This window comes from Garra rufa, chromosome 19, assembly GCF_049309525.1.
Source record: "Garra rufa chromosome 19, GarRuf1.0, whole genome shotgun sequence".
In the NCBI taxonomy this organism is placed as follows: domain Eukaryota; kingdom Metazoa; phylum Chordata; class Actinopteri; order Cypriniformes; family Cyprinidae; genus Garra; species Garra rufa.
Window position 1 is genome coordinate 38,661,082 of NC_133379.1, and position 24,509 is coordinate 38,685,590.

Here is a 24,509-nt window from a genome sequence, read left to right on the forward strand (position 1 = left end):
ATGCGTTCCGATCGACAGGGTCTACTAAGGCCCTACTCCCTTAGCACGGTATATCCGTTGAAGTGGACTTCGCTGACAATAATCGCTCATTTGGAATGCTCTGGAACGTCATCAAAGCAAATCAACGGCAGGGTCACGCAGATTATGATTTAACATAAATAAATATTGTAATTTATTTTACTTTCAAATTTAAATACATATAAAATACATATAAACGTATGTATCTAAAAAATATAGTCCAAATGTATATGTTTAGACCGTTAACAGATTAACAGATTGTAGTGGTCTTATCTCACGCACTTTTTTTCCCCACACACAGCCTATATTTAACTATCCTGTGGTAGCATGAAATAAAACAAGACAGAGCTTCACCTCGCCAGTTTTACTTTCATTAATAAAATACAATATGCAAATGTAACATGAATCGCCATAACCATTCATAAACACTCTAATTTGTATAATAATGACATTTATTGCAACCGCTCCATTTCAGAGCCTTTAAAAAAAACTTCAACGGCTCTGCTCCATCATTACTTCAAACTGGTGACGCGGTGCGCAATGACAGTTGGGTAATTTTCCCCGTCCACTTCCTGTGAAGTGAAGTACCGATGTTCCCTTATTCCCTATGCCGTTCGCAGTGCCCTTCGAACTGAACATGTTCGCTCCCTTCGGTTTGGAATCTCACTTAAGATGGCGGAATACCCTGTGAAGTCCACTTCGCAGTCCACTTACGGTCGAATGGAACGCACCTTAGCACTGCTTGTGGGACAGGTGCAAAAGCAAGATTTCACTCATCTCCCAGTTAGCCAAAGTTTTTCAGCTGAGAATCCAGTGGCCCCATTCTCAGTTGAAAAGTCTGTGAAAGCGCTGAAAATGATGAAGGCAGAGTTTGACGTGTGATTCAAAAAACACAGTGGATTCTTGAATTGATTTTGCTTGACAAGCCTCTCAAGGCTGCGGTTCTCTTGGTTGGTTGAGCATCTTTTTCTTCCACACTTTTTCCTTCCACTCAACTTTCTGTTAACATGCTTGGATACAGCACTTTGTGAACAGCCAACTTCTTTGGCAATGGATGTTTGTGGATTAACCTCCTTGTGAAGGGTGTCAATGATTGTCTTCTGGACAACTGTCAGATCAGCAGTCTTCCCCATGATTGTGTAGCCTAGTGAACCAAACTGAAAGACCATTTTGATGGCTCAGGAGACCTTTGCAGGTGTTTTGAGTTGATAATCTGATTGGCATGTCACCATATTCTAATTTGTTGAGACAGTGAATTGGTGGGTTTTTGTTAATTGTGAGCCAAATCATCACAATTAAAAGAACCAAAGACTTAAACTACTTCAGTCTGTGTGCATTAAATTTATTTAATACACAAGTTTCACAATTTGAGTTGAATAACTGAAATAAATTAACTTTTCCATGACAGTCTAATTTATTGAGATGCACCTGTATATCTTTTGAAAAAATCATGATTTGCCTTCTTGGGGTCCCTCTCATTCAGTTAAACATAGAAGTCCAGTCTGCTGGAAATGATCTTGCAGCCCTGCATGGAGAAGACACGCTCCAATTTAGGGAAGTAGTTTAGGTCATTGGCCATCCTTATAACCACCTTTTTATTTGGGACATGACGCTTTCTGGCCATCTCAGTCATACCGCACTGAATGACGTGCTTGTACTCCAGTGGAAGAAATGGGACAAAGAAATCCACCAGATTCTTATCGATTAAACTGGTGTGCCAGAGACCACCTGCGGAAAGAGAGAATTGTACAATTGTAAAAGGTAATGCAAATGTTGTGGGAAGTCACTATGCTATACTTACAGGGGTCATCGGATGCAAAACTACCTTTTCCATGTTGTTTGAACATTAATGTGTGTTGGCAGTTTGTGTACACAACTAACCCTACAATGATAAAAAAAATCCACCCAGTGGTATTTTTTTATCTTTAAAAGTAATATCCCCTTTTTAAAATCAGGTCATTCTCAGCTTTTTGTCAGTTGGACAACACACAGACAGAGGCCACTCCCACGATAGTTGATTGACATGAGTGCCTTACCTTAGACCTGCCCTCACCGAGCTGAAAAAGTCCAACTCCGATCGTCATTGTGTGACTCAGGTGCAGAGGAAGACAAGAATGTCTCTGATTGAGCGATTGAGGTGTTCTGTTGGATGTAATAATGAACACAGCAGTCGTCATTTACTCCTGACATCTGAGCCACTGAAGACGCAGAGAAAAATTGTACTTTTGTTTTTTAAAAGGAAAGCGCCAATCCCAGTCGACATATGCCTCTATGTTCGTGCGAACTGTTCCTGATGCAGCTTCACCCACAGCAGAAGTGAGAATTTAGTGAGTTTTTTATGCATCTTTGAGAATGGCCTTTCTTAATAATGTGCTTGTTGGAAAGTTTTGCCACTATATGTGGCTAAACATGGCTAAACGCGGCTAAAGGAAACATTACGTCTCATAATCCCACATCAGAGAGGGAAGGGGCGAGAAGAGCTCATTTGCATTTAAAGGGACCATGTAATAAAATGAGTTGAATTTTTGCAGAGCTGATTCTGACAAGGTAAAAGTGTTTTTTTTACACTACTATTGAGAATTTTTAACCAAAGTATATTATAGACTTTTCATTAAGACCCTAAAGAATCATATGAACTTTTGGAAAATGGGCATCCGATGACCCCTTTAAGGAAACAGAAATGGCTGTAAAATCTGAGACCAGTTGGCCAGCTTGTGCTAATAATTTATTCATTTCATTACTTATGTTATGTTGCCTGGCAAACAGCAGTGAGACTAATGGCTAGCTAGTTAACAATAATGTAAACATTTTTTAATCTGATTATTTAAAGTATAATAAAAATGTGTGTTTTACTGTTTTTGTTGTTGAAAACAGACAGTGACAGTGCCATCTCTAGATCCTTCAGTTGGATCTGGAATCGTTCTTTCCCAAGCTTCCAGAAATCCAGAGCCACCTGAACGATGCTCTCACCCCCAGCGTTGCTGTAAAAACAAAAACAAGTGGTTTACAAGGGTTCTTTGGTCAAAATAAAGGGTACTCTGAAAAAAAGAGAAAGTAAATAAATAGATTTTTTAGAATATTTAATCTAAAGGTTTAGCATTTTTTATATTTTTTCTATTTTGCCCAGCTCTTACAGCAGCCATCATTCAAACTAAACATTTACATTTAGCAGACACTTTTATCCATAAATACTTAGCAAGGTTTTTTAACGGATAGAAAAAGAATAGAGCAAGCTAGTTTTTTGTGTTAATTGTATAATAAAGAAAAAGATAGAAAAGAAAGAAGATATAAAAAGAATAAAGGATTTTTTTTTAAGAATAGAAATAGAATAGAGAGTGCTAGAGTTAGAGGGTAAATTAAAACAGAGGAGATGTGTTTTTAGCCAATTCTTGAAGATGTCTAAGGACTCAGCTGCTCGGATTTAATTTGGTACACTCTTAAAAATAAAGGCGCATCAAAAGGTTCTTTAAGCGATGCCATAGAAGAACCATTTTTTGCTCCACAAAGAACCATTCAGTCAAAGGTTCTTTAAAGAACCATTTCTTGCTTACCTTTTTTATAATAGTATTTGCCACAAAGAACCTTTTGTGAAACAGAAAGGTTCTTCAGATCTTAGAGGTTCTTTATGGAACCAAAAAGGTTCTTCTATGGCAGGTTTATTTTTAAGAGTGTAGGTCATTCCACTAAGAGGGAACTTCTAGGTAAAAGTCTGTGAAAGTGATTTTGTGCCTCTTTGGATGGCACAATAATCTGCCGTTCACTTGCAAAATGCAAACTTCTAGAGGGCAAATTGATGAAGATGGCATGAAGGTGTGACGTGTGTTCTTTTTGGTTCATTGAAAATTAATCTTGCAGCCACATTCTGGATCAATTGTAAAGGTTTCATAGAACTTGCTGGAAGTCCAGCCTGGATTGAACAATGAGTTGTGAAGCATGTTCCGAAAGAAAGGGCCTGATTTTCCTGATGTTGAATAAAGCAAATCTACAGGATCGGGCAGTTTTAGCAATGGTCAGCTGATCATCAATAACAACTCCAAGGTTTCTGGCTGTTTTTGAAGCAGTTATGGTTGATGTGCCTAACTGAATGGTAAAATTGTGATGAAATGATGGGTTTGGTGGAAACTCAAGCAGTTCCATCTAAATATTAAAGGTGCCATAGAATGGAAAACTGTGTTTACCTTGGCATAGTTAAATTATAACAGTTCAGTACATGGACATGACATACCATGAGTCTCAAACAGCAACGTTTTCTCCTTCTTATGGAAATCTAGTGTTAGCAAAAGACCACCGAAAAATAGGTCAATTCCAACATAACACCGACTGTTACGAAACATCCCCGGGATCGTTAATAGTTACGCCCCCAACGTTTGCATCGCCCAATCAGCAGTAACGTCAGCACATCAGTAAAATAAGGCAAGCCACTGAAGGGACACGGTTAGCTTAATGCTAGCGCTAGCCTGTTACATTGCAGTATAAATATATTTCACTTACCACATAAACAGGGAGATGCCTGCGCTGATGATGGTGAATGATGGAGAAATAACTGCGCTGATGATGGCGAATGATTTACAGATCCCAATATCACTGACAAGCAGCTGAACTTGTGTGGTAAGTAACGTAAGCACTCCCTCTGCATTATAACTTTACACAGATCACAGTAATGAGACTAAAATGTCAGCGATTCAAAACGGCAGATTCAACAAACCACATATTAAAAGCGGCTAGAGCTCCTAATTAAATAGATATTTTTATCAATGTGCCAGCTATAGACATGAGCAGCTCTGTGAAACAGCCAATCAGAGCAGAGCTCATTAATATTCATGAAGCTTCCAAATCAGGCAATAACGGAGCATTTCATTCTAGGGACAAATCCTAGGGTTGTAAATGGACCTGTAAAACCATTTTCTGGAGATTTTTTGCCCTTTCCTATGCCATATGCACAATTGAAAAATATTCTCTCAATGCATTCTATGGCACCTTTAATTATTTACACATTTACAAACTAAAAGAAAGCTCATTGCTTCTTGATCTCAAGTGCTCTTAGTTTTCTGTGCCGAAAACTGACCTGAGGAAGATGAAGATGGCCTGTCTGTATGACACGCCATCCAGGTTATTGTAGAAGTCCAGGTAAGGTTTAATACTGTCGATCAGCCCGGGATGCATTTTATCCATTTCATCAAAGATGAACATTGAACGCGGGCAGATGGAAACATTCCCTCGTATCCACTCCTGCAACTGTGTCTAAACGCATGCAAACATACAGATATGACAGTGAAAGAAAAAGACTGATATATGAATATATTGAATACTATTGTAATTGTTAGAATGTTCATGGATGAGTCTTCTCTGCTTTGTCAAAATCGTTTAGACCAAGTCGTAGGGACTTGAAACTTAGAGGGACGGTAGTACTCACACCACCGACAATGTCACCAAGGCTCGCCCCAATCGGCCTGATGGGGATGCTACAGCGAGCAAAAGTACGTAATCATTCCTCATAACTCCTAATACGTCTTATGTCGCTGTAATCCTTGGCTCATGGTGGACAAAACAAATGCCTCAGATTTTTGGGTATTTTAGATTCTTGCAAAACCTACTTTTGCAAACTAGTTCTAGGTTTTTCACCTGAACTCAACCAAAGCAGTGCAGAAAGATTCTCTAGAGAGCAAATATTAATAATTATCACAAAAAGGGGTGAAGGGGCGCCAAAACATTTGAATAGTGCAGGGCCATTTTTAGTAAAATGCCTATAGCTCCTGAACGGAATGAGATATCTTCGCCAAACTCAGAACACTTGTGTAAGAGCTCAATCTGAGGTCGCAGTACAAAAATTGTGGAGCTTGGCCTCTTGGTGGCGTTATACGTGGGAAAAAACATGGCTATACCCATCCAACCATTTGTCCTATCAACATGGAAATCTGTGCGCACGGTCTTGGTACAAAGCGTCGCAGGTGTCTATAAGGATAAAAAAAAAAAACATGGGCACCATTGGCCGATGAAGTTTGCACACCTATTAGATATGGTTGACAGAAGCAGATTGGAATGAAACTTGGTGGGCCTGTTTGACTCATTGCCTCAAGATCTGTGAGAAATTTGAAAGAAATCGGCCACTGGGGGAGGCAATATCACTTTTTTTAAAGGGGGTAAACGATTGTGCATTGCAGTTTTTCACACATGCACGCGATATCAGAACTCCTCATTCCGGACAACTTTGCCTCTAGAACCACTGCTATCAATCAAATTGTTTGTTGAACGATTGAGAAGATGTAAAAAAATCTACTTTTGCAAACTAGTCCTAGGTTTTTTAGCTCACTGCAGCACTATTCTTCTGGACTCTCTAGGTCAATAATTATCCAAAAAATGTTGAAATTTACCCTTTGGGAAGCTACAACGGGGTCGTTTAGGAAAGGGGCATGCCCGAATTTACCAAAAATCCTATATAGCCTAAAGGAAAACTAAAAACTTTATATGGTGAATTACCTGTATTTGCAAAAGAAAAAGGATTGCTACATAATGTCTTTTTTCATATGTGCTTAAATACTGGTAATCACTGCTTGCAGCTATATTAAAACATAATCTTATTAATTTTGGTGGAACAAAATACGTGTCATTTTCATGTATTTGCATATTGTCCATATACTGTATAAACACATTACCTTGTATTTGTTAATGTGGGCCTTATGAGGAAAGTGTGCTGTCGCTGTAAACTGATGAACAAAGCTGCTCATCATTCCTTTCTGGTAAATATTTTCTGCTATAAGCTGGCTTGCGAAGTTCTTCCCAGTCCCGGTCCAGCCGTGGAGGGACAGAACCAGTGGTTTCTTGGGTTTTTTGTTGTTTATGAAGCCTGTGATGGCTTTCAAAATGACCTTAGCAGCAATGTGCTGCCCGAAAAGCTTTTTTTTGAGGTCATACTTCAGTCCTATGGATGAGAGGACAGATTTACAGCAACTATGTGTACTGTAGTAGGCTACATTCCAGCAACATCCAAACTGTCATGCCAAGATACATCTAGTTTCAACATTATTTGTTCTTCAGACATTCCTCTTTAAAATAAATAAATTTAAAAAAAAAAACATTTTTTTCACAAACTGTCCCACATTTGGTTCATGACCACTGCAAATGTGTACATTTGAACAATTTACCCCTAAAGCCATATTGAAATTCCAATATCTCTAAAACCGAATCATATAGGACCTTAAACATAAAGATGCAAAAAGGAAAGGTTGTTAAGACCCAATATCTAAAAGGGAATTAAGATCTTTAATACTTTTTGAGTTACAGACATGCAAACTTTGGAGAAAAACTTGAAAAGTTTGTTTCCCCATTTCAAAAATAGGCCCTTTACAAAATAGTGGATTACTCAAGAAATATTCATCCACAACATTTAATATTTTGTCTTTCATTACTATATATGTTTATCTTTCTCCAGAAAACAATATCAGCAAAATCTAAAATTTGATCCGGGGATTTTTTTTTTTTTTTAAATTGGTTGATTTGACACGGAATTACACATTAGTATTTAGTCAGTAAATTGTATAAAATGTATTTATTATATAATCTGTAAAGTAAATTTCCTCATTTATATATTTAAATTTCGTTTATTAATACTGCAGGTTTCGCATATCACAGAACTGTAGTCTTATCAAATCTACTTTCACTTTCTCTTTTACCCGTTTTATTAAAGTTGATCCAGTTTCCATTACAGACTTCTTTATTCCAATAGAAATGCCAGTATGTCGCACCCAGAGCTGCAACTCCTGCACCCACAAGTAATATGGTGACTTGAGGGGGTATCCGGGCTGTCATTTTACTAAATAAATCATCGACACAAAAAACAGGCTTGAACTCAGCCTTCCTAGTAGTATGATCTTCCTGATCGGTCCGTGTAGCCTACGTTTTGATCATTTGTTTTTCACTTTGAAATTAAATGAGCAGAAATCAGAAACGGGTAGAAAACGGATAAACGACTTCAAAAATAGTTTTCCACATGTGGACAGTCACAAGACGTTCCTTTCCGCCGTTTGATGGACAGCACCTGGACCGGTGACGTCATCAGTTGTTTAAAATAATTTACAGCTTGTGTCGCGTTAAAAAATACAAAATAAAAAAAAAACTTGTGTCCCGTTGAGGAATTTTGGTATGATATTGGTGTTTTTGTTAAATTGAATATTTTGTTTTTTTTAAATGAGAAATATTATATTTGGATATTTTTACTGCACACAAAAGAAAATGCTTGTTTTATTATAAATTTAATTATTTTCTTAAGCAAATTTTATATTCACGAATGTAAATTCTCAAATTCTAAACCTGTCTTTGTGGTCATTTTAAGAGATATGGAAAACTATATTAATTTTATTTCAATATCTGAAAAATAAGAAAGCTATGAAAACTGTTAAAACTTGTTCTGCACTTAAAGTTTTTGTGTAAGGAATTTTATGTACAATGGCCCTTTTTTTGCTTTGTTTATTTTATTTATTTTGTATTATTATTATTATTATTATTATATATAGTTTGAATGTTTGTTATCTTTCAAGTATGTTCTTGTTCTTGTTCTTGTTTTTGGCATTACTAAAAAAAAGTAAAAAAATAAAAAATAAATAAACAAAACAAATAAATTAGTTATTCAAAAAAAAAAGATTGTTTCGCGTTATTTCTTGTTCCTTTTAACTAATTAGTTAAGTTAATTTTTTGTATACTAGAAATATACGCAAATTAGCGCATTTTTGATTAAATAATGCATCACTTGCATATTTAAACCTAACATTTTAGAAAAATTGTAATACAAACTTACCCAGTTGTAGAAAACCTAATTAAAGAAATTTGAAATAATCAACCTGTTATAACATCTTTAAAAAAGTCAAGTACTGCTCACTGCAGAGCCAAATGGTACTTATTCTGGGAAAATAATCTAAATTGGATCGATAATCTGCGTGAGTTGTAATTACTATCTATGTACTCTAGATGGCTGCAATGTCTACATTTTCTTTTATGAACGGTTTCCGTTGCACTTTTATAAAAAAAAAATTTTTTTTGGAGCTATAGGCTATAATAACACAATGTAATTAACAATTAATTAATCAATAAGTAGGCTAATAATAATAAAAAATAACAACAGCCGTAACAATAAAAGGGAACAAATGACAAATAAATATATTAAGATGTAATTAGATGTAATAAAGTATAAAACAATAAAAGAGTCAATAAAACAATCATAAACAACACTTAGGAACACATTTTAATGATTCGAATTTAGTCAGAGTTTTAAGACGGGCGGCTGACGCATGACGTCATTTCCGGTTCTGCCATTTTGCGGTTGCGGATCAGTCTTGAGCTGCTGGTGCGATATCTTACCGAATACCGACAATATAGTCTTAATATTAAAGCCCAGTTAAACCGGTAAGATGTCAGATTTTGACAGCAACCCCTTCGCGGACCCGGACTTCAGCAACCCGTTTCAGGTACTGTCATATCACTGCTGTTTTTATCATAGTGATTCGGCGTAACGCTTTTTGTGTGTTTTTACAGATAAAGTCAATACCTTTTCTAGTCATTTCGATCTCATCATATAACATAAACTAATGTAATACTTAATTATCATCCTAATACCTGAAGTGAAATAGACAGAGCCTTTTTAAACTGATCAGGTGTGTGTAAATATGTCAATATTGGGTTTTGGTTTTGTTTGTTAGCTTTTATTATTATTATGATTGCGTTTCTGATATGGATTATGCGTGCTATTGTAAGTTTAATCAGTCTAGTGAACTATAAATTACATTTGATCACATCAACATATTCTCTGTAATACTTTAATTATATTTATTAAGACGAAGGAGGCTTTAATTTTTGTCATTGGGCTTTATTCAACATGTTTTGGGCTTTATATTATATTTTTAGTGTGTGTTATCTAGTGAATTATCTGCTGTTATTGAAGCTGTCAGTGTGTGAAAAGAATATGATCCCTTTACAGTCTGTGTGCAGGTTTACACAGGGTTGAATGATGACGTTTAGGGCCAGTAAAGACTGATGTGTTTGTGTTTGAGCTGTGATGGATGGATGGATGGATGGATAGATGTAGGCCGCCCTGTTTTGATCAGTGATATGACTGTGTGTGTTTGTGGCTCTGGTCAGCTGAGGGAATTAGATCCCTGACAGCCTGTTTTATTTTTTATTTTGTGCAGCCAAACCTGGAAGCATTTGTCCTCTGTGCACCTTAATGCACCAAAGCTGATGATTTGTTGAAGTAACACTGTTTTGTAAATAACTTCATCCGATAAAGCCTAGTGTGTCATATGTGTTACCAACATGATCAAAACTTCGATCAAAGCTAAAAAACCTGTTGCACCCAATCTAGCACACACAATCTAGCAAGGAAAATGCCTTTTAGTCTACTTATACAAACGCTTTGAATTCTAATGATTTTTAAAAAGCAGATATAAGAATAACTTTGATATTGTTAGTAATATTTCACGACGAACACTTACTGCACTGAAGAAGCTTAGGTTATCATTTTTCGATAAATCATGTTGTAATGTAAGCATCGAATATGATCATCAGGCTTTAGAAGAACATTTATTTCAATCATCACTCTATTGCATTGCATTGCATTATATGTTGTGATCATTAAACTAAGCATTTAAATATCATCTTAGTAAGACATATTATTGGGAGGTACAGAGCAACAACTGATATTTATATGCATTTTATGTACGTATCTGCTGTGCTGTTATAAAGATCACATTGATTTACATTACAACCATCAGAATTCATCACTTTTTGGCCATAGAAATATCAGCATCTGCACCAAATTGCACATTTTTTCTCAGTTTGGGCCTTTGAAAAAAAACAGGTGTTTTTTCCTTAATGTTCTCAATATATCATACTAAATGAGCCATAAAATCCAGATGTATCAAATATTATTCTTAACATACCAGTCAAAACAGTAAGATCTTTAACGTTTTTAACGAAATCTCTTCTGCTCACCAAGCCGGCATTTATTTGATCCAAAGTACAGCAAAAACAGTAATATTGTGAAATATTTGTACTATTTCAAATAACTGTTTTCTATTTGAATATATTTTAAAATGTAATTTATTCCTGTGATTTCAAAGCTGAATTTTTAGCATTATTACGCCAGTCTTCAGTGTCACATGATCAATCAAAAACCATTCAAATATTCTGATTTTCTGCTCAAAAACATTCATAATTATTATATTATTATGTTGAAAACAGCTTAGGATTTTTTTCAGGTTTCTTTGATGAATAGAAAGTTCAGAAGACCAGCATTTATCTGAAATAGACATTATAAATGTCTTTATCATCACTGTTAAACAATTTAAAGCACCCTTGCTAAATAAAAGTATTCATTTCTATCATTTATTTCCCCAAAACAAACAAATAAAATAAATAAACGTGTATACTGACTGCTTTTTAATGGTATAGTGTATACTGTTACAAAAGCTTGCACTTAATTGTTTATAATATTGATAATAATAATAATAATAAAAAAACTGAACAGCAGATCAGCATATTAGTATGATTTCTAAAGGATCATGTGACACTGAAGACTCAAGTAATGATGCTGAAAATGTAGCTTTGATCCCAGGAATAAATTACATTTTAGAATATAGAAATAGAAACCAGTTATTTTTAATAGTAAAAATATTTCACAATATTGCAGCTTTTGCACAATAATACAGGCTTTCTGAGCAGAAGAAAATTCTTTCCTATGTCAGGCTTCACAGGTTAATACACAATGGCCGTCTGCCTGGTGTTCCCCCTCCTTTGTTTTCCTCTCTCTTGTAGTCTCTGGGGAGAGTCTGTATATTTGACATTACAGGTGTTGTAGACTCACAGGTGGGATCGGATCCATCTTGGAGGAGCAGCGGGACAAATGCAAATTCTTGCACAGCAGATTGTGGCCTTTGTTCGGCCAGATAAGACATGATCATTTAGACCTCTTAGAGAAAGAAGAACCTTTGCTTTTCCTCTTTTTCAATATCAAACCACCCACGTTTGCACACGCACACATTGTTATAATCATCAGCAGCAGCAGTTTTCTTTCTCAGAAGTGTTTCTATTAAAGCATACCTCTTAAGCCGTCATTAAACTCAGTTGGTCAGACTGGTATTTCGTTAAGTGATCGGCAGTAATGGTATGCGGTCCGTCATGGTGTTGCCGTGGAAACTCAACACTGTAGCCGACCGACTGTAGCGGCACGTCTCAATAATTAATGCGGCCTCCTGATTGCATTGTGTTTCTGACTCAAGTCCGTCTTGAGCTTTTACATTCTTATTGTCTTGATTACTTTGGTTTGGCTTCCAGACCTCAAAATAAACCAGATCTCAGCAAATATCTGACATTCCTGGGGTTTGGTGTTTTCTTCATCTTAGCCGATCAGCGGCAGACAATGGCATATCGCTTGAATCTCGTCATGTTTATGCCGCTATTATGATGCTAGATGTTTGTGGAATTGGTTTATAATGTTTAAAAAGACAAATGTTTGCTTTGTTACAGCCTTTACTTATTGACTGACCATTATATGAACTTTATGAACTTGATGTGAAGGTGTATTTGCTAACTCACAAGAGCTTTAAATTAGAATTATCTAGATTTTAGAGCTGCAATAATTCATTATAAATCTTTCATTTGCATATCAGGGACTGTGTAGTTGAGCTGCAGAACAATTAGTCGCGATTAATCCATTAAAAATAAAAGTTCATGTTTGCATACTATATGTGTGTACTGTGTATATGTATTATGTAAATGCACACATATATGACCCTGGACCACAAAAACAGTAGCATTAGCAATAGCCAAAAATACATTGTATGGGTCAAAAAGATATATTTCTAGTAAGCCAAAAATCATTAGGATATTAAGTAAGGATCATGTTCCATGAAGATATTTTGTAAATTTCCTACTGTAAATATATGGAAGAAGCTGTAAGTGGTTCGCACTCTGAAAAAACTAAAAGTCTTTAACAAAAAGATTCAAGTGTTTTAATGAAGCTCCATTAAAACACTTGATTCTTTTTGTTAAAGACTTTGTTTAGTTTTTTCAGAGTGCGAACCACTTACAGCTTCTTCCATACTTTATTGATTTTTACGCACCTGGACTTACAAATAGCCTTCGTCTGAACGCAACAATATTTCCTTGCCTACTGTAAATATATCAAAACTTACTTAATTAGTAATATGCATTGCTAATAACTTCATTTGGAAAACTTTGAAGGCGAATTTCTCAAAATTTAGATTTTTTTGCTCTCTCAGATTCCAGATTTTCAAATAGTCTTATCTTGGCCAAATATTGTCCCATTCTAACAAACCATACATTCATGCAAAGCTTATTAATTATGACTGGTTTTGTGGTCCAGGGTCACATAAATGTACATATTTAAAAATATATATATTTGTATGTATTGTATTGTGTATGTATTTGTATGTGAACACTTATTTATATAGATCTAACAGATTTTTCCTTAATATACGTGTATATGTGTGTATTTATAGATATAATACATGTACACAGGACACACATAAACATTTATTTTGAAATGATTAATTGTGACTAACCGTTTTGAAGTTCTACTGTATAGATTTAATTATTTCGTTTTTTTATAATACTTGGCATGAAATTAAAATTCAGTCTTGTATGTTTTTGATCTTATTGTGTTTTTTGTGTGTTTTTTTAGTCATCAAAATATCATGAAAACATAAGCAAATAACATAACTCAATATTTTGGTGAATCGACACTTGAATCAATTTGACATTTGAATACTCAACTTTTTTTTTTTTGAAAATATTTACATGTATATATTTATACAGGTATTCATATAATTTATATTATATGTATATGTGACCCTGGACCACAAAACCAGTCATAAGGTTCAATTTTACAAAACTGAGATGTATACATCATATGAAAGCTCAATAAATAAGCTTTCTATTGATGTATGGTTTGTTAGGATAGGACAATATTTGGCCGAGATACATCTATTTGAAAATCTGGAATCTGAGGGTGCAAAAAAATCTAAATACTGAGAAAATCACCTTTAAAGTTGTCCAAATTAAGTTCTTAACAATGCATATTACTAATCAAAAATTACATTTTGATATATTTATAGTAGGAATTTTACAAAAAATCTTCATGGAACATCTTTACTTAATTTCCTAATGATTTTTGGCATAAAAGAAAAATCAATAATTTTGACCCATGCAATGTATTTTTGGCTATTGCTACAAATATACCCCAGCGACTTAAGACTGGTTTTGTGGTCCAGGGTCACATATTTCATATATATATACGTAACATATATTTCTTAATTCTAAAGTACTTAAAGTAAAGTATAATAATATATAACGTAAACAAAAGCTTTTATTTTGAGTGCGATTAATCATTTGACGGCACTACATTTAGGAATAATTTGCTCAAAAATGAAAATGTTATCCTTATTTACTCATTTACTCATACACTATTAAGCTCATATGAATTTCTGTGGATTTTACCACTTTTTTTAATGTTACAATTTTTTCCTTACAGATTTCATTTATGCATTTGGTGTTATGCATATGCATTTGGAGTGAGGCATTTGAACTTTAAAATGGATACACAAGTACCATAAAATCATAAATGTCATGTCAGATAATGAGGTCATGAATGCAACAGCACTGTATATAAAAAAAGGATTATTGGAATACGTTTCACTAGACAACATTATTTAAGTCTTCTTCAGTACTTCAAAAAATAATGCATAATTCAGTGTGCTACTTTGTTCTTTATAATTGTGCATTTATGAGCAATTTTTGAGATTTGTGTGAGGAAATGACGGACATTGAATGAAAACATCCACCTTGTTCCAACTCTCCTTGTTCATGAGAGAAGTAATTGAACAAATCATTCTTTTGAATCAGATCTGTTCAGTGAATCATTTCAGCTCACAGCGGGAGGATTATGACTGAATAATGACCTCATTTTCAAAGTCATGCAGGTTTGCATTGACGTGAGGATGAGTAAATGATTTATCGGTTAACGTCTTCAGAAAAGACAAACGCTTCGAGTTTGGAGGATGAGTCATGCCTCAACAGAGTTCTGTAATCCTTGTTAAACAATTTCAGACTCTACAAAGGCAGCTCCTAAATGAAACAACAAAGCAAATAGTCTTTATCCTGGAAGAGATCCTGGTAGAAACGACTCTCACGTTGTGCTGAAACAGTCTGAAATGATGCAGCCTCATCAACAAGTAGGCGTGCTGCAGGATGTTGCAGAACCGTTGCATTGGTGTGTGTGTCTGTGTAAGATACTAACTGTATGCACGCAAGCTTGTGGCCCTGACTGTGCACCTTTTACCTTATTATAGGCATTTCATAATGCGGAAGCTGTCAGATTCATAAAACTAGTCAGCTGTGTGTGCCAGCGGTAAGAAAGTAGGCTGTCTAAATGAGGTCCGTCTGATTCTGTCCGTCACCCGGCGATCGTAATGAGAACGGGAGAAGAGAGAGAGCAAACTCTAATGATCTGATTAGTTGGATGTTTCTGGAGACGTGGGCCGCTCTGCAGATGCAGGGGAACCTATTACAGTGAGCCGCTGTCACCGCGTGCGTGTTTGCCTTCATTCACACTGTTTGTTGAGGGAGCGGTGACTAAGAACAGAGTGGTTTTATTTTAGTTTCTCTCTGAGTCACTCTCGTCATTGCCGGTGGAACGTTATTGTCACGGGACTCAGAGATGGTTTCACTGAATGAGCATTTCGTCAGTGGAGCTTCCGCTCAGATCTTCTGATTTCTCAGAATGACCGGCTTGTCTTTGAGCGACACTTTAGATCTGTTCCAAAACATAGTCAGCTATATTCTAAGGCAGCATCTGCTTTGTATCTGAAGCCTCAAAAGTGACTGATTCGGAATGCTTTAGGCAGCAGACATGAATAGGATTGATAAAGGATAGACAATTATGTTCATTCAAAATTATTGAAACATAAGTGATTAAAAAATTATCATAAAATGTACATAAAAAAATACAATAAAATATAAAAAAAAATAAAAAATAAAAGTGTAAATATACACGTATAATTTTATATTAAAACAAAGTAATTAAATATAAAATGTAATTAATTAATAAATATTTTGAATAATCATAAAATATACATAAAAATGATAAAAAATAAATGCATATAAAATAAAATGCTAAAAATATTATATTACATTTATTAATATTATATTTGTTTATTTGATCCACAGTAAAACAGTAACATTTTGAAATATTTTTACTATTTAAAATTTCAGTTTTCTATTTGAATATATTTTAAAATGTAAAAGAAAACATTCTAATATTCTGATTTGCTGCTCAAAAAACATTATTATTATTATTATGTTAGAAACAGCTGAGTAGAATTTTTTTCTGGTTCCTTTGATGAATAGAAAATTCAGAAGAACACTTTTTTTTCTGAAATAGAAATCTTTTGTAGCATTATAAATGTCTTTCTTCATCACTTTTGATCAATTTAAAGCATCCTTTGTAAATAAAAGTATTAATTTCTATATTCTTTCACAAAAAACAAAAACTGACTGTTCAGAAAAAAATATTTTTGAATATTTATAATAATAATGTTTGAACAGCAAATCAGCATATTAAAATGATTTCTGAAAGATCATGTGACACTGAAGACTGTAATAATAATGCTGACAATTCAGCTTTGATCACAGAAATAAATTACATTTTAAAATGCATTCAAATAGAAAGCAGCTATTTTAAATAGTAAAAAAAATTTAAAAATGTACTGCTGTACTTAGGATCAAATAAATGCAGGCTTGGTGAGCAGAAGAGACTTCTTTAAAAACATTAATGAAAATGATACTGTTCAAAAACATAAATTGCAGTGAACCTTTTATAACACTCTCTAATGTGTACATGCTTTAGAATGCTGTTCAGTTAGGGATCTCACTAGGTTTGCACCAGAGCTAGCGTGTCTCCGCATCAAGATTGCTTGTCACTTTCTTTTCCGAAAGAGTGGGTGGCTGGATTTTTTTTTCTGCATTTTGCCTTCAGTGATACTTGGACACAGATATTTCTGAAATGTATTTTTACCTGCGAGGTAGACAGCGGAACAGAGAAGCTGCATACTGTTCTCATATTTTCCTTACACTGTTATTCTTCATTCTTATAAAGTGATTTCTTAATAATCATTGTTCTTAATATTAATTTTTAATTTTCATAGTTTTCATTTTTTTTATGCTACTGTTTATATTGTATGGTTTATCTAAAGCTCTTTGTTTGCACTTCGTCACTTACTTGTGGTCTTGTAGGTTTCACTTGCATATCTGTGAGGTGACATTTTAGCTTCCATTTGTCTTCAAGCCCACACAAACCTGCATTCTTCTTGCCTGTCCCTTTCCAAAACCACATTTGACCTTAAATGTGAGCATTCACAGCACAGTCAGTGTTTAAACGGCCTCTACGAGACAAATAAACCTGTTAAGCCAATCTTCTCCATATTAACCACAGATGTATTGCACCAGCCTAACACTCCGAGTTTGTTTTGCATGTGCTCAGGAAAGTTTGCAGCAGCTATGTTTGCATTGATCTGATTTGCACCGTTTTCATCTCAGCTGCATTCAACACTAATCTTGTTACTGTCTAAAATAAGCTTTCGTTCTGTGAATACTCGAGCACTGTGCTTGTCAAGCCTCTGTGTACATCCTAAAATCATCTGTAGTCCTGAAGAAATGCTGAGTGCTGAAGGAGGTCAAACCCAATCGCGCTGCTGGGGTTGAGTTTCCCGCTTTAGAATCGGGTCACCGAATGCGAGCAGCCGCTATAGAGTGATTTACAAGGACATATGCGGTGTAAATGTTTGTTTCTGTGCTTTATCTTCACAGTTTGGGTTGCATGTTACAGTACAAGTTTTTATCAGCTGTTGGGACTCACATTCTGACGGCACCCATTCACTGCAAAGGATACATTGGTGAGCAAGTGATGCAATGCTACATTTCTGCAAATCTAATGAAGGAACAAACTTATCTTCAATTCAATTCAAGTTTATTTGTATATTGCTTTTCATGATACAAATCGTTGCAGCTGTACAAAAAAAATATATGCACACATGTGTAATTTTATATTAAAAAAGTATTTAAATATAAAATGAAAAATAAAATACAATGGTTATAAAAACAAAATATAAATAAATAAAATGCACATCTATCTATCTATGGACATACAGAAAATTTAGATAACTACAATATATTTAGTAGCTTACTAGTGGGGACTACTGTATGTCAATTTGATATACATATGTGACCCTGGACCACAAAACCAGTCTTAAGTCGCTGGGGTATATTTGTAGCAATAGCCAAAAATACATTGTATGGGTCAAAATTATTGATTTTCCTTTTATGCCAAAAATCGTTTGGAAATTAAGTAAAGATCATGTTCCATGAAGATTTTTTGTAAAATTCCTACTATAAATATATCAAAATGTAATTTTTGATTAGTAATATGCAATGTTAAGAACTTAATTTGGACAACTTTAAAGGTGATTTTCTCAGTATTTTGATTTATTTAATTTTGCACCCTCAGATTCCAGATTTTCAAATAGATGAATCTCGGCCAAATATTGTCCTATCCAAACAAACCATACGTCAATGTAAAGCTTATTTATTGAGCTTTCATATGATGTATAAATCTCAGTTTTGTAAAATTTAACCTTATGACTGGTTTTGTGGTCCAGGGTCACATATGGTATAGATGTATGTCAAAATCAGTAATGGTGTAATGAAACAGATGAACACTATTAATAATAATGATTATGTGTTGCATCTACATCTTGGATGGCCTGAGGGCACATTTTCAGCAAAGTTTCATTTTTGTGTGAACTATTCCTGTAGCATTTTATCACTTGCTCACCAATGGATCCTCTGCAGTGAATGGGTGCCGTCAGAATGAGAGTCCAAACAGCTGATAAAAACATCACAATAACCCACAAGTAATCCACACCACTCCAGTCCATCAGTTAACATCTTGAGAAGCCAGAAGCTGTGAATTTGTAATAAACAAATTCATCATTATGACTTTTTTAAAACTTCAAATAGCCATTCCACTGTCATGCAGTTATTCACTTCTCAAGACGTTAATTGATGGACTGGAGTGGTATGGATTATTTGTGGGTTATTGTGATGTTTTTATTAGCTGTTTGGACTCTCATTCTGATGGAGAGCTGTGCTTGATCTGTGCAGATTACTCACCTGAATCAGATCAGACAGTGTCTTCACTATTTCAAGTGAAATAGAGAACTCATATTTTAGCTGGAAGCAACAGAAAAAAAATGCAAAAAACAAAAACATCCAAAAAATGCAGTTTTTCTCTTCTCAAGATGTTAACTGATGGACTGGAGTATTGGGGGTTACTTGTCAATGATTGCAATGTTTTTATCAGCTGTTTGGACTCTCATTCTGATGGCACCTATTCAGTGCAGAGCATCCATTGGTAAACAATCGATAAAATGCTGACGGCATTCTGACGGCACCCGTTCTTTCATAATTCATAAATGAACTGAGGGCAAGTACATTTCCAGCATATTTACATTTTTGGGTGAACTATGCAAATTGAAATAAACAGTTATTGTGTTGCTAACCTACAGTTGAAGTCAAAAGGTTACACTCTCTCCATTTTGTACGTCCGATGATCATGTGGCCTACTTGACTTACTTTCAATCTCCCCGCTGAAAGGGGAGGGGTTTCGTGACGTTTGATCCAAGGAGGTGTGTAAAGGGAGGGCTTTAGGTTTTTAGTTTTTAATACTAAACTATTCAGCGTTTGGCTCGAATCACCTGAAATAACTCAATAACTCGCTCATGAAGTGACTTACCGCCACCTGCTGGTAGTTGAGTATGTTTAAAAGTATGCATCCCCACTCCAACATTTCTAATTTGCACATTCATAAATGTATTTAAAACATTAATGTCATAACATGTTTTATTGCACTTTTAATTTTGCAGTGTAAATTATGTAATCTGACTGCTAACAGCCACATAGTATTTGATTAATTGTAATAATTTCAAAGGTGATGCATACATTTCAAAAGTAAAAAAAAAAAAAGGCCTCAAATTAAATATGCAGATTTAAGATGTAAAAGCTAACAGAGCATTGATGAAAATATTGCTTCAGAATAAATTGTTTAAATCACCAGATATCTCTAAGTGGTACTTTTATGGGGATATTTTGTGTTGAATAGTATCTGCTGATATGAAAAGTTCTTTGTATATCGTAGTAATAAATATAATTTATGACAGCCATGAAATATTGTTTACTTTTTACATTAAACAAATTAAATATTACATATATGCATGTAATATAATGTGTATTTCCATTACAGGTTTAGGTCTTAAATTTCATAAAAGGTGGTATTAAAGAGGGTCGTAAAAATTCTTAAATCATATGTGCAGACACATAATGCCTAAACATGCTTTCTAGGTAAGTAGTTCACTAGGTTTGGCGATAACTTCAGGTGATCATAGTGTGTGATATCAGACGTCACTGTCGCACAGTGTGTATATGATAACAATACTGAAGACATAGTGTCTTCCTTCTACAAGTGTTTGTGTGTGTGTGTGTGTGTGTGTGTGTGTGTGTGTGATTATCCCATGAAACATTCATTGTTATACAGACTGAAATATTCATGGCTCTGGAGTCCTGACAGTTCTCCAGCCGTATGAAACGGATCCGCCTCAGGACCTGAGCGCTGCATACTGGGGCTGCTATGGAAACAAGGGACTGTTTTAGTGTGTGTGTGTGTGTGTGTGTGTGTGTGTGTGTGTGTGTGTGTGTGTGTGTGTGTGTGTGTGTGTGTGTGTGGTGTAGTTAAAGGGATGGTTCGGAGTAGAATTGACTTCATTGCTATGCACTCCGAAGCCCATCTAAATACCCCATCCGAAGTTTTTTTTACCTTAGTCAAACATTTATGGAGATATTAGAGTTTTTCGAATTGCTTGTTAAAGGAGTGAATGGTACATGTGATGTATCTCGTAAATTGCACCACTAAACGTGCAAGTAATCTTACCAAACTTGTACAGTAGTGTAAATAGGTTATGTACTCACAAAACGCTGCATCAGAACATTAGTAAGTCCACCATGAGTGTTTTAAAAACACGTTTTACCCGAGAACTACTAGTCTCAGAAACTACAAGTCGACGTCACTTCCCTGGTTTGAAAAAAGCACGTAAAAGTCCTCCTACTACATCTGTGTGCATGTCAACTTGTAGGAGGACTTTTACGTGCTTTTTTCAAACAAGGGAAGTGACGTCGACGTGTCGCCATTTGTAGTTTTTGAGACTAGTAGGGATCGGCTAAAACGTGTTTTTAAAACACCCATCAGAAGGAGATTCCGGTTCATTCGTTACATTGAACATGGGTCAAGTCGGGTGCATTTTGTGATACAATATTTCACAGTGTGTGTTATTGTGCGTCTACTGTCTACTTGCAGTATAAGTGATCATTAATTATGATAATAACAATACATGTTTTAATTGTTGCAGAAATAAAACAATGTATTCTGTTGATTTATTAATATGGGCACCATGCAGAAATATTGCAATGATAATAATAATAATGATAATAATGATAAGAATAATATTAATAATTATTCTTAATATAATATTAAGTTATAATATTATATAATTTAGTATTTTATATTATTATATTATTTAGTATTTTATGATTCATAAGAATAATAACAATTTATTATTTTCATTTATGTATTATTGTTAGTGTTGCTGTTGATATTAATAGTAATAATATTATTATTACTATTATGGATGATGAGGATTTGCTAATTGTAATTATTTTATATTGATTATTGTAAATCAGTATGCAGAATTTATAGAATTGCTTCATTTTTGTTAATAGTAATATAGATTATAACAATAACAAATATGTGTGTATATGTATTATGCCATTTTGTTATTTATTAGTTTATTATGCATAATAATATTAATAAATAATTTTCCATGTAAGTGTTTTAAATAATAATTGTTAGATTTGAAATATTTGTTTTAATTTATGTATATTATTATGATTATTAGTGTTGCTGATAATATTAAAAATAATAATTATTATTATTACTACTAATATTATTATAGATGATAATTTGCAAAATTGTTTAAATTATTTTATATTTCTTATTGTTAAAAGCAGAATCTAAAGTACCTTTATTTTTAGTAATAATATAATGATATAGATAGTAATAATACTAATTGTTACAAGTATTTTTTATGTATGTATTATAGCATTGTTTATTATTTTAATAATAATAATAATAATAATAATAATAATAATTTCCTATGGAAGTATTATTATTATCGATTATAATTAGCAGAATTGTTTTAATTATTTTATATTAATTATTGTTATTGTTTTATATTAAGTATTGTTTTATTATTTTTTGTTAATAATATAATAACATAGATTATAATAATAATTACTAAAATTAGTTTTATTTATAAATGTATTATGCATTGTTTTGTTGTTTATTTTATTATTATTGTTATTATTAAATAATAATAATAATAATAATAATAATAATAATAATTTCACATGCAATTATTTTAAATATTTTTTCCTGAATAATTTTAAATATTATTTTTATTTATATATGTATTATTATTAGTGTTGCGGTAATTAATACTATTATTATTAATAATAATAATAATAATAATAATTGTTATTATTAATTATTATAGATTATTTTTTGTTAATAATATGACAACATAACATAGATAATAATAATAATAATAATTATTATTAAAAAAAATATATATTTATTATGCCATTGTTTTATTTATTTTATTAACAACAACAACAAAAATAATTATAACACATATATTTTATTGTTATCAGACGTATTATTTTGTCTAATAACCAATAGGCAGAATTTAAAATATTGCTTTGTAACCATTACAAAATATATTTACTATGGTATTGGTCCTAGAGAGGCCATATTGGTTGTAATCGTTGCTCTGAACCCGGGGTTGATCTCTCCCCCTCATCTATTTATAGCTTTTGCTCTGTGTAAATTACTGGAATCAGGCAAGAGAAAATTACAGCTTCCGTCTGGTATTCCTGATGTTCTGGGCTGTGGAAGCGGAGGACAGAATGTGGAGTATTTCCTCGGTGAAGCGTGACATAATGTGTGTTTGCGTTCTCCCTGTTGTTCTGTGTTTAATCTGATGCCGACTCAGCACTGGGCGTCAGGATTAGTTTGGCCCGTTCTCCCACATCTCTGTGACATTAGTCATGATAATTGTGCCTTTATCAGCAGCACGTGAGACGAAAGTTTGAGTTTGTTTAGACCTAAGTTTATGCATTTAAGCTGTTTGTTGTCAAAGCTTGTTGCAGGGTCATGTGTTGTGATGTAATAATTATAATGATTTCTCAATGACTTGTTTGTGTAGTTTCGTTTCAGCATATGTGTAAGTAAGACGGGTTTAGCACACATGCCAAACAAACGGTATAGTTTCCATAGTAATACAAGTATTTTTATCTACTGTACACACTGTTCAGTTTCATAAAGTCAAGCCAAACATCAGAAGGAGCTTTATTTGCTAAGTGCGATCTCTCTCTCTCTCTCTCTCACACACACACACACACACACACACACACACACACACACACAGGAGCGCTGAACACTTGAATAAATATACAAGAAGATGCATAACAAGTAGATCCGTTCCTTCTAGACTCAGACGGCAAATCCACCCACAGTCTGTGTGCTAAACGTCTGAAGAAAAAAACGAAAATTGCTATCTTGGTCTAGTAAGCACTGCTCTTATTGGATTAAATTACTCCCCAAAATCAGAAGAAATAAATAAGAAATTTTCTTTTCTTTGCTTTTCTTAATCATTTTCTGAATTGTCATGAAAATTTTGCTTTTAAATTCTCATTAATATATGGCATTAACATCAGGAATCTGTCCATATCATATGACTTCCCAAAATCATAAATAAATGAGAAATTATATTTAAAAAAATTATTATTTTGTATTTTAAACATTGTATTTATTTATTTAGTTATTTTTAGTGACATAATTTTTTATGACAATTAGGCCCCAAAGTATACTTAGTATAATGAATTAAAATCAGGATCTTGTCCATGTCACATTGCTCCCCAAAATCATAAGAAATTATTATTATTTATTATTAATAATTTTTTTAATGATTTTATATTTTAATAATTATATATATATATTTGCTAGACAATTTGTATGACAATTAAGTATATTTTTGCTAAAAAAAAATTATCCTTACTGTAATGCATTAAAATCAGGATCTTATCCATGTCATATTACTCCCCAAAATCAGAAGAAATAAATGAGGAATTATATTTTAAGAAATTATTATTTTATATTTTCATAATTATATAATTTTTTGTAATTTATCTATTTATTTTTCATGACAATTTATATGATATGTAAGAATTTATTATTATTATTTTTATTATTGGAAATTATT

At 33.5% G+C, this 24,509-nt stretch overlaps 2 protein-coding genes across 2 annotated transcripts in view; one reads left to right on the forward strand and one right to left on the reverse strand.

Moving 5' to 3' along the window:
• Window positions 1-367: 367 nt before the first annotated feature.
• Window positions 368-8,022, reverse strand: LOC141292643 (torsin-1A-like). Its single transcript, XM_073824676.1, has 5 exons — window positions 7,689-8,022; window positions 6,672-6,937; window positions 5,084-5,259; window positions 2,872-2,999; window positions 368-1,746 (listed from the first exon to the last, which is right to left on the reverse strand). Exons 1-5 carry the CDS (start codon window positions 7,822-7,824, stop codon window positions 1,502-1,504), a joined length of 951 nt encoding a protein of 316 aa, XP_073680777.1. The 5' UTR covers window positions 7,825-8,022; the 3' UTR covers window positions 368-1,501.
• Window positions 8,023-9,325: 1,303 nt separating this feature from the next.
• Window positions 9,326-24,509, forward strand: part of scamp1 (secretory carrier membrane protein 1) — a 33,247-nt gene continuing 18,063 nt past the window's right edge. Inside the window, exon 1 of the mRNA XM_073824307.1 lies at window positions 9,326-9,476. Within this exon, the coding sequence (XP_073680408.1) occupies window positions 9,420-9,476 (57 nt within the window). The 5' untranslated portion in view covers window positions 9,326-9,419. The remainder of the gene's footprint in view (window positions 9,477-24,509) is intronic.

Coding starts and splice junctions, on each gene's coding strand:
- LOC141292643 (XM_073824676.1), bottom strand. CDS start 7,824: ATGACAGCCCGGATACCCCCTCAAGTCACCATATTACTTGTGGGTGCA. Junction 5,260..6,671: donor CCCACATTAACAAATACAAG/GTAATGTGTTTA, acceptor GCATGCGTTTAG/ACACAGTTGCAGGAGTGGAT. Junction 3,000..5,083: donor GCCATCTTCATCTTCCTCAG/GTCAGTTTTCGG, acceptor TTGTTTTTACAG/CAACGCTGGGGGTGAGAGCA.